Genomic DNA, 14,773 nt, shown 5'->3' on the forward strand with positions numbered 1-14,773 from the left:
AAAACCACAGAAATTATTAAACTTCAAACAGGGTGAACAAAATCATGCCCTCCCCACACACAGTAACATCCACATGTAAAGAAAAAATTTTGAATCTTTTGCATATCTTGAAATTTCAGTGTCCTGAGTCCAAAAATGTAAAAATTTGGGAGGGGTCTTTTTTTTGACCAAGCACTACACTTTTCCTCTTATATATAACAGCTGGAAAAGTAAAAATTATCAAATACATATTTATATATTGACTGTCATTACTTAGAGGAGTCTTTTAGCTTTGGAATAAAAAGTTTCTACTTTCCATCTTTATTAGAACTATATTTATTGAATCTTTTATTCCAAGTCATGTGATGACATCAAAATTTCCAGGCCTCTTTTGGTAACAAGTTCGCCCCTGGTTGAGTCAGATGGTAAGGAAAAGTCCACAATTATCCACAAGTAGCTGAAGTTCAGATAAGCCAAAATGGAAGTAGGCTAGAATCACACAAGTACTTAGTGCCTAGATATGAATTAATAGTGTTAGATGCAATTTAAAATCATATGAAATGTTTATTGTTAGATATATTAGTATAGATTCAATTACTCTAACAGCATGCATCAACAAACACCCAAAGCTTAGCAGTTTAGCTCTGATCTAGCTGCAGCTATAAGTAATAGTATTTCATACATAAAGCCTCTCATGCAGAGACGTGTAGAGATTTTGTTTCACCTTAACCCAAGTAAAAAAAAGTATTTAAATGTAAAAAAAAAGTAGTATTTAAATTTCTGTTGAATACATGAGATTTTATGGAAGATGTATTGACAATTTGATTGTTTTTAGCATCTACATTTGATTGAATCACAAAACATTAATTAGCAACATTAGCCTTACTTTTTCCATGCAAGACAGAATTTTAGCAGTTACATAAAGCCAAGCATAAGTAGTCGCTAGGATTAATCATAACATACAATAAACATATTAATCTTAAACTGGATTATTGTAAATGTACATAAAGAATTAAAAATAGTTACTGGAATAGGCTAATTCTTTATATATCAGGTCAGTCCATAAGTTCATGCATATTTTATGACCTTGAGAAAAATCTTGTTTTGCTGTTAAAAATGCCAGTCTAATGTGATACTTTTTACACTGAAGTGTTAAATTGGATCTCATTCATATAATATTGTTCAGAATTGGGAACATTTCAGTTGTTTATTTTCGTTAAAATGGAAGTAACAGACGAATATAAGAAACATGTTTTATACTTTTTATTTTTAAGTGATGAAAATGCTACAAATGCAGCCAAAAATTAAATACTGTTCATAATCAAACTGTAATTAGTTTAAGGACTGCGCAGAAGTGGTTTGAAAGATTTACAAATAATGATTTTAGTGTGGAGGATAAGGCTCATACTGGAAGACCTGTTGACTTTGATGATGATGCTCTCTCTGCACTAGTTGAAGCAGAACCATCTTTAACGGTTGATGAAATTGCAGAACGTTTAAATTCATCCCATGAAACTGTTCATAGACATCTACAACAAATCGGAAAAGTTTCAAAGCTAGGAAAATGGATACCACATGAACTGTCAATAGCTAACTGACAACAACGTCAACTCCTCAACTCAAAAGCTTCAACTGGGAAATTTTACCTCATCCACCATATTTGCCAGATATTGCTCCCAGTGATTATCATCTTTTTCGGAGTTTGCAGAATTTTTAAAAAGGAAAAACTTTTGAGGATGAGAACAATGTAAAAAAGGCTATTTCTGAATATTTTGATTCAAAACCGAAATCATTTTACAAAGACAGGATTAAAAAGCTACCATCAAGATGGCAAGAAATTGTACAAAATAATGGTGAATACATTATAGATTGAAATAAAATTTAATTAAAATTTTTTGTTGCTTTTTTTGTAGATAAAAATACGCATGAACTTATGGACTGACCTGATACATACAGTAAACAGTTTAATAAATTCATAAGGTTTACAATAATCAAACAAAGCTTTATTAATGAAGTTGTAATTCTATACAAACCTTAAATTTTATGCAAATATTTAATATTTACTTTTCCAATAGTTATTATTTATCTTTAACATTTATAAGTCTTTTTTGAAACAAGTTTCTTTTCAACTTAGACATTGAAAGTTTTAAATACAACTGTCAAAATAATTTTGTCATACAATATTGTTGGACATGCATTACAATACAATGTTGTAATGGATATCCAACATATTACAATGTCCAAAAAAGTGCAAGATTTCTAAGATTGCTTGACATTTTTCAATTTTTGCTTAAAGCCCATTTATCAAAGTTTAATAAAACTTAATTTCATTTTTATCAAAATCAGATCTTTAGAGCAAACATGTTTCTATGAACATATTTGTTAAAAAAATGTTCAATCCATAAAAATAAAAGTCAAGCTAAGATAGATAAACAAGCAAGCAAGCAAGCTTTGATTTAATGGTTAACATTGAAAATCAATGAAATATGGGTTATACAAATCAAACTAACCTGACCAAACTCATGTGTTAACATTACAGGATTAGTTCCAGTACCATTAGCACCAATAGGAGGAATATTCCATGCAGAAGATTGCTGATTCCAATCTTGCCCAGGGACAGAATTCCCCATAGAAAGGAAAGGATTAGTAGAAGGCAGTGATGCAACGGGTGGCTAGAAACAGAAATTTACATAATTCCTCAAATTCATTTATTTTTTCCTAGAGATTGTTATCCATAAATTAAATTATTATTTTTACTAAAAAAGTTGAAATAATTAACTTAATTTCAATAAACTCAAATCAATCATATTTAATAAAAATTTCAAATATAACAAAAAAGTCTGGAATTTTATAAATATTTTATATATTTGGAATTACTGGGGAAAACTCATTCTACACAGGCTGTTTTTTTTCAAGCTCCGATGGTAAAAAGAAAAAGTAAATAACAACATAATTGACATATCAATGTGAAGATTGAAGCATTTGTCATATCTGTGGACCAGCTTTTCCATCTCCTTGTCATAGAATGTTGCTGCCAGTGAATTGAGATGGTCTTAATGTTGTTTTGAAGATGATCATTAGTCTCAAACCTTCTAGCTATGATAAATTCATTTTATTTACATTTGTCTTTGTTTTATGGACCATTGGAGCTTGAAAAAACCACCCTCGTATTTGAGTCCAATCTATTTTTAAGCTTGAAACACCATGTAAATGTATTGAAGTAAACTTTTATATTTAAAAATTAATAGTTATTACAAGATGGTTCTTATAATGGCCACTAAATTTCTAAAGTTTAGTTTCTTGTACATTTTAAATTTCAAAGTAATTTCTCTGGAGATTCATCTATAAATGAAATATGTACTTTAAAGTTACTTATAGTTAAAGTTCCTTGATGAAATTATACATGTCAATTATATAACAGGAAATTTTGGACCAGTTTTTTTAATACATTTCAACAATTAAAGCATATAAACCTAATTCTTGTGTATGTAATTAAACAAATGTGGTGGGGGAAAAAACATTGTTTGCAAATTGATCAAGCAATTTATACTATATAATTAAAAATGTATTAAAATTATATACTATAAACAAACAGTTAATTTCAAGAAATATTTTGGAGACACTAACATTTGAAGATCAATATGAAATTTTTTTTTTTGAAAAAACTTAAAAATTCTATTACACTCATTTTCACAAGAAACTTAAAAAAAATCAGGACTATTTACAATCTCAGACATTTTAAATCCTCTCATATATTTGAAAAAACTTAAAATTTTAGTTTCTTGGATATTATGCCTTTGTCCACTTTGGACTTTCTTGTGAACAAGGACTTGTTTTACTGAGGGAAGAGAAACACAATTCCAAATTAAAACGTTAATTAATTTGAAATTGCTTGATTCTCTTCTCTTGGTATAACAAGTCCCGCATACATGTACGCTTTCTACTTTTAACCAATTGTGTAATTTGCCACTTTATTGTCAAATTGTTTTTCTATCTATTGTTTTACGATCATACCACCACCTCGTACACAGGTATTGCATATCCTGTATTCTGTATATTTTGTATTTTGTTCTCTCTTATTCTCATCAATAAATGTGTTGCTGACACTCATGATTCTACCCCTTCACCATCTATCCTATCTTTCTTTCCATTTCACCTTCATCCCTCTCCTAAACCTCTCTTTCCTTCCCATTTCACCCTTGAGCGTTACCACTGAGTAGTCGAGCTTTCACCCCCTTTCCAGTAATGATGTAACGGTATAACAAGTCCTAGTTTACAAGAAAGTCCAAAATGGACAAAGGCATAATATGTAAGGAACTAAGGATAAGAAGCATGTATCAAAATAAAATTTTTTCTTTTAACTCATTTTTAATTCATAATAAATTTTTAATAAATTTACAACACATGCAAAACACCTAAAAATCAACACTAAGGTGAATTTATTCTGTGCTTTTATTACAGCTTTAACAGTATTATGAATGACTTTAAACAAGTTATTTTTTTTTTCAGATGTTTACAAATAAAACAACACATTTTTTTGGTAGTTGAATTTTGTAGAGTTTGAGAAACAATTTGTAATAAAAAAAACATTAGTGGTTCTCAGAATCCACTTAAAATTCCAGGAAAGTCTTCCAAGTCCAAGAGAAATTGAAGGGGATATGTACAGTTCTCCATCCTTGAAAAACATTTTCTACCGATTAGAGATTCAGATACAAAATTTAAATATTGCATCATCTATGAATTTTAATGTGCTGTAAGAATGATTCTTTTTATTATGTTACATGAGGGTTCTGTCTTTCAAAATTTCAAATATTTAAATGATGAATGCAAGAATTTTCTAGAATGTTCTATTGACGAGTATTGAAATAATTCTCATTTTTCGCATTCTCAATTTACAAGATCATTTGTAAGTAACTAAAAACTAAGCACTATGATGGAAAAAATCATTTGTGGTCTTTAGGCAAAACTATTTGATTTTTAGTTTCTCCACTAAAGATTCTCATTAAAACTGTACACTTCAACTGGAAAGCATCTTACAATAATTCTAATTTTCAAATAAGGCCCATTTCCTTCTTTGAAGAAACAATCTTCAATTTAAAAATTATTATTAGGCAATATTACTTTATTTTGCAGACAGTTATAATACTTTATTTTTAAAACATTAACTAATGATGCAACTAATTTATTCTTTTAAGATATGATCTGAGGTTTTTTTGGAACCCTCCTTAAGTTGAAAAGCATTACAATGGTCTTCACCAGTAGATATCACATTAGGTTATACCATTGAAAAGTAAAAAAAATTACATTTGTATGAAGAAAAACATTCAATATTAAATTAATAAAATTACTTTCTTTGAAACAATATAAATCACTACTAAGTTGATAATCTTAAGTTATGCATATATTACTGTGAAAGAAAAACAGGTGAATGTTGAAACAAAGCTAGGTTCATAAAGACATTAAAACAAACTATATAAGTAAAGCGAGGTGATAAACTCAACAGAGTTTTTAAACTGCAATAAAACATCCAAAACATATTACATAAAAACATTAAATCTAGGCATAAAGCAGCACGAACAAAAACTTCTTCTAGACATAATTAAGGGAAAAAAGAAAACCACAACATTCAGTTACAATACATATCAAAACAAGGAAATACTAATACTAAAATAAGGATTAAACAGATACTGACAAGTTACCCGTCAGTAAAATTACAATACATTGTAAATCTTGTATAAACCAATAAAGTCAATCAGAATTTTAAATAAAAACCAGATACAGGTTGACCACCACTAATCCAGCATCATTGGGATTTGTAAGGTGCTAGATAAGTGGTTTTACTGAATTACTTATGGTTAGGTTAGAAAATATCTAACCCAACAGCTATTTATCTAATTCTATCTTTAAAATACTCTGCAAATCAATATAAGTTGATTAACAACAACATTACAAACATTAAATGAAAGTTCTTGTCAAATCATCATACATCTGGCAATGTCAAGCACCCTCAAACAGTAGTAGCAAGTTTGAATTGCAACATGAAAAATGGAAATTACACTAATCCAGCACTAATTTTGGGTAGTGATGGTTAACCTGTATTCCAATGGAATTTTAAAAACTGCTAATGTTTCCAGATGCTTTCATGCAAACCCATAGATCACATGCCTAGCAAAATGAGTGCAAATTCAAAAACAGAATTTCGATATAAATTTGGAAAAGCCCACAAGCTCTAACTTTTTGATAAAATTAGTCCAAGATGTATTTTACATTTCTCAACATATTGATATAGCTATTCTATTTAGCTTCTAAATTTTGTGATTTTAAATTAATCTTAAAGTGTAGCCATTGTATCAATCACAACATAAGATAAGTTTAACTTTTAGCACTTCTAAAAACAGCAAATTTATGAAATTTCATAAATTTCAGATTTTAATTGCTATTAAAATAATATTAAGAAAAATAAAAATATTATATGAATTAATGATCAAAAATGAAAAAGTTGCTAATTAAATTTTTGCAACAATCAGAGGTTCCTTAGATGAATTACATCAGAAAGGATCAGAATTTTTAATCCACATCATGTGCTGCATTATGTTTTTAATTAAAATGTATTAACTTTCATACCTGCAAAACTGTATTCTGCTGCATTCCTAGTATGCCATTAGGCATATTAGCCATTGGTGCAGAAACTCCAGCTACAAAAGGTGTATTTTGAACATAGACTTGTTGATTTACGTACATTCCACCTAAATATAAAATTAAATGTTTATATAGTAAATTATATAAACAATCATCAGTGTAAATTTTATATGGAAATAATCAGTAATTACTGGTCTCACACCTTAAATTGTTAAAAGTATTGAGTAAAAATATTTTAAGTTTTGTAAATAATTGGAAAAAAATGTATTATTGTTTACACACAACATTTTAAAAAAATCATTACAGAAAAGTTTAAAAAATTATTTTATACAATTGAATCTGATTAATTTGAAAAGGATAAATCTTATTATTCACCTTTAAATCTGTACTTAAATTAGCACTATGAAACAATATCATTTTTTTTTTTAAGTACAGGTGGGACATTATTAGTATGTCTCATTAGATATACACACACACACAAAATTAGCTTATCATGTCCAACAAAAAATACAATTATTTAAAGTCAAGATATATTAATACTATACATAAGATGTAATGGATGAAACCATCTTATTTTTACCAGAGGCAAAATCTCCCATTAGGCTCACTAAGTCTGGGACTAGGGGTGCAAAAATTAAAATAATGCTGAAATAATTTCACAGTTGACCCCCCTCTATAACACAGTTGATAATTCCGTTTTATATGAATTCCATGTTGTATGAGTCACTTTTAGATTTTACAAATACGTGAGCCGTTCACAGCCAGGCACACACATTTGTAAAATCTAAGTGACTCATAACATGGAATTCATATAAAATGGAATTATCAACAGTGTTATAGGGGATTGACAGTATTTAGAACAATCAATTCAAAGAAATTAGTGTAAATTAAAAGTTTAAGTAGAAACAAAATAAGACATCAGTTGAGTAATATTGATTTTTTCATGAATATCATACTACTACTGATGGTTTTTCAATGTCAGTATCTTTGGCCCTTTCAATATTTAAAAATTATAAATATACAATTATTGCAGAATTAAAATTATAACAATCATTCAGTGCAAAGGTCACACTTAGTTTGGGAGACAACTGCATATTGTGGGCCTAAGGGCACTATATTATAAATATGCCAATAACGTTTTATTTTTTTTTAGATTGAGCATTTTTATTCTATTTATTCTTATTTTATTGAATAGTATGTCCAGGCAATTTATCTTAGTAATTAAAAGTAATGACTTTTCACAAATATTGTCTGTCTTCAAACATATCTAATGTTCACTGACATCTGCTGTAAAAGCTTTAACAACTTACAAATTTTGTATATTTTCTTTCTCTTGACATCATTTCTTGAACACAAAGAAACTTAGAAAATTTTTATTAACTGCTGTTTCTTCTGCTTCTCACCCACACAATTTAGAATGATGCAGATATTTTAATTATGTCAGAATGGTCTTCAAAATGCTGTAGTATTTATATTTGGAACTAGCATTACTTTTCAAGATGGATTCAGGATCTAAAAATACATGTTTACAGGGGTGCCACAGAGCTTTTACACAAAGCTGCAAGTAATGAAAATTTAATTTTTAAATTTATTTAAAAGTATATAAAGATGTTTCATATACTTATTTAGTTTATGTATGCAAGGCCACAAATTTTGTACATTTTAAATGTTAATTCTAAAAAAATGAAATTATCAGCTTAACATGTTATAGAAAAAAAGAATCTTCTTTCTTAAATACTTAGACTTTAGTGAATAGCAAGCTCATCCATAACAAGTAATAAAATATTAATTCACTATAGTTTTATATACAGTAAGACACTATTTAACTAGCACTGTACTTTCCTTCAATCTGTCTGTTTGGAGTAATTTTGGAAAAAATGTAACATCGTGGATGCCATAGGCAATAATCGACTTCACTTGGCAAGAACTAACTGAGAAACGCATGAACGAAGTGTAGAAGAAATTATGGCTGAAGGTATCCATGAATTCTCAACGAGAAGAGCACATCACTGTATCGTTATGTTGACAATTTGGTCAACCTAACCGATGCAGTAGGACTAGGAGATGTAGACAAGCAAGATATTGAGGAGTTACTGCAAGTTTCTGATGAGAGCCTTACAAACAATAATTTTCAAGAACCAGCAGAACAAGGAATTCATGTAGAACTGGAAAATAGAGATTCTGAAAACAAAGAACCCAAAGAATTTCTCTACAGATTTCCTTAGTAAAAGTTTGGTAATGATAACCAAAATCATTGATCAAACTGTAGCAAATGATCCAGATTTTGAAAGGAGTGCAAAAGCAAGACAAGGCATTCTGGATGCAATCTCCTGCTACCAACATTTGCTTAAGGAAAGAAAAAAGTGACAAATGAAACTATACAACTATCGCAAAAATCAAAAATTTCAGAAGAGCCAGGACTTTCATCACAAAAAACAAAACTTTACATTTCTGTGTGCATATTTTTGTGCGTTATTTAACATATTTTTTATATTATGTTAATTTGCATAACAATATATAACTTAAAATTAAAATAAAATCTGTTTATTTTTGCTCACATGTTCTCCTTTCCCTATTTACTCTGTTAAAATGACCCCATTTAACATGGTTTCATTTATTGCTTTGTCATCTAGGAACCTATCCCCCACATTAAGCAGGGTCTTACTGTACACTGTTTCCTCTAAGCTGCAAGCCTAGTAGAAGGAACAAAAACTTTCAGAAGAGGTGTAACAAGAGAGTTTTTTAAGTCTGTAATTAAAAAAAAAAATCAGTAAATGGATAGATTAACTTGAAAGATCAACACTGACTTGACTGATCTTTCTGAAGACAACTCAAAAATATAGCAAAACTTTATGGTGACAATGGATTATTGAAAACACTGTCAGATATTGGTTTATTCCATTCAGGCCTGGAAACTATAGCATGAAAGACAAGCTGTACTCTAGATGACTGCAGGAGATTGATGACGTGGTGAGGCAGCAGGTTGGAGATGCCTGGATCATATAGACAGGCCTCTGAGTGAATTTTTCAGAGTTAAAATACAGAAACAGTGAGTGCAATAGTGACAAAACAAAGTGAAAACATGGAAGGAAAACTCAATAAAATAGCAGTAAAAGTTGATTTTTTTTCTTTTTATTCTGTTATGGTTAAACACATTTCAAATATTTCTGTATATATTAATACAGTAGACACTTGTTATATTGCAAATTCGGATATATCACGCTTTTTTGGTCCTCCAAATTTTAAAAGTACTTGCATCAATAAATTTTAAATTACCAATTGCTACTGAATTTCTATTTGCAACGAAAAAGTATTTTATTTCTACAATTGTCCTTGAAACTATCACTGAAAGTGAAATAATAAATTTGTCAAGATCTAATATGTAAAACAGGTGGACATATCAAAAGGAAACAAATGACAATTGATATTAAATATTGTTTATTAGTTTTAAGTACCATGTCCTCATTTACAAGTTTCTGTGAATTCAAAATTTCAAACCTTTATGTGAATTAATGTGTAAAGAAAAGATTTCTTTAATTTGGAACAAAAAGTTTTTATACAGTAGTAACTATTTTGCTTTTTAGAGAATTTTTACTCTTTGTAATTTTATAAGTTTTGATGGTTCTGTTACATATTTATTTTTAAAAATTTTCAATTACAGCATATATAATTTTTATTGAGAAACATAAAATACACAAATTTTTATTAAGCAATTTATTGTAAAATATAGTACTGTATAATAAAATCTTAACTGATATTTTGTTTTTATATATGGACAGTATTTGTCTTTAAATGTCATTGTTAAAGAAACAATGCTAAATGGTGGGATCGATGTTTATGAACGTCAAGTAAGATAAGATAACCAAGAATAAAGTTCAGTATTGAAAAACAGCTTATTTTATATCAAAACACTTGCTGATGAAAGAATAGAGGATAGAGATTGCATAGCATGTATAATCTGTTTAGTATAAGCCCAGAATTTTTAGTACTTGGTTATATTGTGCTTTTTCTTTGTCTCCCAACAAGCGTGGCATAAGAAGCTACTGTATGTCCAGAAAACCATAAATACTTAAAAAGTCTTTGGCATCTGTAAATAATCAGTAATGAAAAATGATGTTCTTTCATTCTGATTATTCTGGATGTTTTCAACTTCCTTCTTTTTTTGGTTCCTCTTGCTTTTGAACACTTGACAGTAACAAGCATTACATGTGCTGCTCGTACTTCTTTCATGTTCTTGCTGTTAATGGCCGCCTCTAGTTTTTTTTTGTTTGCTGCTTTTAACAAAACTTGGCCTGTCTCACATATTTCACTTTCTTGTGGTTTAAAGCACCCTTTCTGACATTGATGATCTATCAGGAGGAAGTGCCCGGCGTGAAATTAAAATCCCTGTTCAACATCAGCATTGCCATGAGGGGGGGGGTCAATGCTGATTTCATTAATTTGACTACACTGGGACATCTATCATAATCAGAAACTGTTTATTTTTTAATGCTTTGAGACAAGTAAATATTGATTTCAAAATAAATTAATAAATCTGAAACAAACAGATTTCAAGTAGTATAAGTAAAATACACAAGAAACTTTTTCCTGCGGATTAATAAAAAGCAACATTGTTACAATGTTGTTAACCTTTTGGGAAGCACGTGAAAATTTTTCCTGCAATCACATTTTACAACACTTAAAATTTACCAAATAAATTAAAAGATTTTATGTTTAAATATGAATTTACATTTTCATTTACTTTTTTAGTCTCAATGGATACTTATAACACTTATGCACACAGTTGGCATAAGAGGAGATTAAAAAATGGATATTTCACACATTATGAAAATACTTACTACATGGAATAATTATAATTGTAGTCAATTTAAACACAAATTTAGGAATATATAGATGTGATTGAACATTAATATGCTATGAAATCATTAAAGTACATTTATTCTATTTAACTCATGTTTATGAAATTATTTAAAGATAAATAAAGTAAAAAAAATATTCTTGTAAACGACAACTCCATAACCCAATTGTTAATTAAAACCAAATGATCTGCCAAATTATTGGGCTATAATGAATTGAATGATCAGAAACGAAATATTTTGTCTAGAGGTTATGCCACTATCTCGTGTTAATTTTAATAATTATATATTTTAAATTTAGAAGCGGCAGCAGTGTTGTCAGCTTGAGAGATTAATCCCTCAGCATAGTGTGTTTTCCCCTACAATGGAGATTGTGATTTTCTTAGAAAACAGCCAAAAATGTAGAGATGCTTAAAATACTTATTTTTAATCCCCATAGATAGAAATGCAACTCTGAAGAACTAGATTTTGGCAAATAATGACAATATGGCACGAGTACATAACCTTACTCAATATTGGCTTCTGAATTTGTAATGAGAGTGTTTTTTTAAGTGCATGAAAAAATTTTTAACATATATGAAAGGAATTTTTGTTTCCTATAACCTAACAACACTAAGCAGAAGTTCAGGTTTTGAGTCCCGCTCAGGGAAGAGTATTTTTTTTCCAGAAAATTCTAGTCAGAAAGTCCAATAATTTGGCAGATCGTTTGGCTTTAAAATTATTTTTAATTGGCCCTATATCTTAATTAAACACATGGAAATGACCAAAAAGTGAGTGACTCCGAGGCCTGTATAAACAACTAAATAAAGTCCAATTCAGAAGCTAATGATTTGCTTGTGGCTACTGCATTGAAGTGGTTAAGCATCAAGTAGCCAAAAAGTCACAGAACTATACAGAACAAAACTTTTGAAGTACAGATTTGGAACAACAAATTGAATAGAACAAAATTTTTATGTAAATTTCTTTTTTTGTTTTTTTTTTAAATGTTTAAAAAAATGTTTTCAAAAAATTTCATGTTAAAATTTATATTATTATTTGATTTATGTTGTTCCAGAACTATACAGTGCTGTATTATAATCCTATTAAATGTTTAACGTGGATCTCTGTAAACTGTTTCAAAACTGAAGCTCAATTCTGTTTAAAATGCTTTCAATAAATTGAATTTAGGAATGTGGGTTTATTGGTCTCACAAAACAGGGATGTCATTTTAGGATGCTTCTATTTTGGCCATCTTGCTTAAGTGGCCACAGAATAGAGTTGATTTACATTGAAAACATATGCAGTTTTACAGGAGCATTTCATGGATGGCCATATAAGTGAGGTTTTACTGTAAATGCAAAATTCCATATATTTCAAATCTGTTCAAAGATCTGAATTCAAGCTTAATCATTTTATTGCAAATTTTGCTAGAAATTAAAACAAATTTCTAGCAAAATTTGTTTAAATTCAATTTCAAATTATTAAAACTGGAAAACAAATCTTAACCATCTTTTATTCCAGCACTGAACTTTTTCTTCAGCTAATATTTTTGGGTTTATTCAATGAGGTGATATATTAAAAAAGACTGATAGCATTTCCAATGCATTAAACTTGAAGAAGATAGCCACAGTGTAGATTCCTACATCAATGATAATTTGAAATACGTAACTGATTTTGAAGAACTAGAACATTGCATCAAATTTGTAGGTTCAAATTCAGAAGCCTGAATAATTTAAACCAGAATTGCTAGCTGAAAGGAAAGTTCAATGCTGGAATAAAAGGTAAGATTTAAATTTTAATAACTAGTTTATATTGACACCAAAACTTTAAATTTTCAAAAATCTTTCAAATTTAATAAAATATTAGAGCATAATCTATAGAAAGCTTAAAATAACCATTCAAGATTTTCAAATCACATACCTGGTACACCAAAAACAGATTGTTGATTTTGAGCATTACCAGAACCATAAAGAGAAAGAATTGATTCTTTACTCATCACAGCTTTTTTAGGAGTTTCTGATGTAGATATTTGATTAAAAAAATCAGTTTCTTCAGATTTTTTCACATCCGATGATTTAGCTAATGATGATGAAGTTGCAGAATTTGAACTTGTAGAAGGAGTTGCACTCAAAAAAGCATCAAATAAATCATCAGAATTCTGACTGGATGGAGCATCTAAAAACAGGAAAAAAATTAAATCAAAAATCATGTCAGTTTAAAAGAATAAGTATCACTTAGCTTACCCAAACCTAATAAATCCAATGCAGATTGGGGTGTTTCATTTACTGGAGATACTTTCTTTTCTCCGTTATCAAAAGTTTTTGATGGTGTAGTAGCCACAGGATGAGGTCTTGGCAAAGCAGATGGCTGAATTGTCTAAAAATTAATTAAAAATTGCACTATAATATGAAAATGCTTATTAAAAAAACTTTCATAAAATTACTTGAATAAGAAATTGAATAAAATATAAAATTGTCCAATTATAAAATATTTTTAATAAGAAAAAAAAATCTATCAGAAACTTATTTAAAACAAAAACAAGTTAATTCTTTGTCCAATGCCAAGCAAACTGTTCAAAACAACACATTTAGAAATTTAAAAGAATTCAGCAATCAATCAGTTCAATAGAAAACAAGTAAAATATTTACTTCCACTTTTCTAATCATTTCCTTTAAATGCCAAACGTGCCAATATTTGACAACTCCCCAGTTTTATGCTAAAATGCCCAATATATGTGATATCAGCTCATGGAAATTCTAGGAAATGCCATAATTCCAGGAAGAGCATGCTGACTGTTGAAAGTTCTAGGACTGATTTACATATTTTCTACTAGATGGCATCGTTTCCTTATATTTCTAGGACCAATTTTAATGAAAAACATTTTTGACTTGATAAGCCTTTCTAAAATTCACTGTTACAGAGCAAAATTAAAACAATTTGTTTTAGAATAATGTATTTTAGCTTATCAAGCAAGTCCAAAACATTTGTTCCATTATAATTTTTGAGCTGGAAATGTATAAGGCATGTCTAGTGTTCTCATTTTGTGAACATTTTGGAACAAAAATTTCAAATTATATATTTAATAAAAAAATTAAAATTACCGGTATTTCAACTGTAGCACCTTTTGTTCGAGATCGTTTTTTCTCTTTCTCCTTTTTACGATCTTCTTCAATATCAAACTAAAAACAAAACACTCAATTATGTAAACAGGATATTAGAAGCACCACATACTAAATATGATACTAAAAGTTTCACTTTACATACTACTTAAAAAATAATTTGTTATAGAAAAATTATATAATGAAGCTTACAGTAATTTA

The 14,773-nt window shown here is 28.8% G+C and overlaps 1 protein-coding gene across 3 annotated transcripts in view; it reads right to left on the minus strand.

The window, feature by feature from the left end:
• Positions 1 to 265: 265 nt before the first annotated feature.
• The window catches only part of LOC111639334 (stromal membrane-associated protein 1-like), a 38,812-nt gene continuing 24,304 nt past the window's right edge, over positions 266 to 14,773 (minus strand). The window contains exons 5-10 of one of the 3 annotated variants that reach the window (XM_023385193.1): positions 14,555 to 14,632; positions 13,703 to 13,829; positions 13,374 to 13,628; positions 6,604 to 6,725; positions 2,490 to 2,651; positions 266 to 468 (exon numbers count right to left, since the gene is read on the minus strand). In XM_023385193.1, coding sequence (XP_023240961.1) covers positions 328 to 468; positions 2,490 to 2,651; positions 6,604 to 6,725; positions 13,374 to 13,628; positions 13,703 to 13,829; positions 14,555 to 14,632 — 885 coding nt within the window. In that variant the 3' untranslated portion in view covers positions 266 to 327. Of the gene's footprint in view, positions 494 to 2,489; positions 2,652 to 6,603; positions 6,726 to 13,373; positions 13,629 to 13,696; positions 13,830 to 14,554; positions 14,633 to 14,773 lie in introns of all 3 variants that reach the window. The other 2 variants (XM_023385192.1, XM_023385194.1) reach the window with 2 other exon arrangements.

Source organism: Centruroides sculpturatus, unplaced genomic scaffold (assembly GCF_000671375.1).
Source record: "Centruroides sculpturatus isolate CEXI.00-Female unplaced genomic scaffold, Cexi_2.0 scaffold1250, whole genome shotgun sequence".
Lineage (NCBI taxonomy): Eukaryota > Metazoa > Arthropoda > Arachnida > Scorpiones > Buthidae > Centruroides > Centruroides sculpturatus.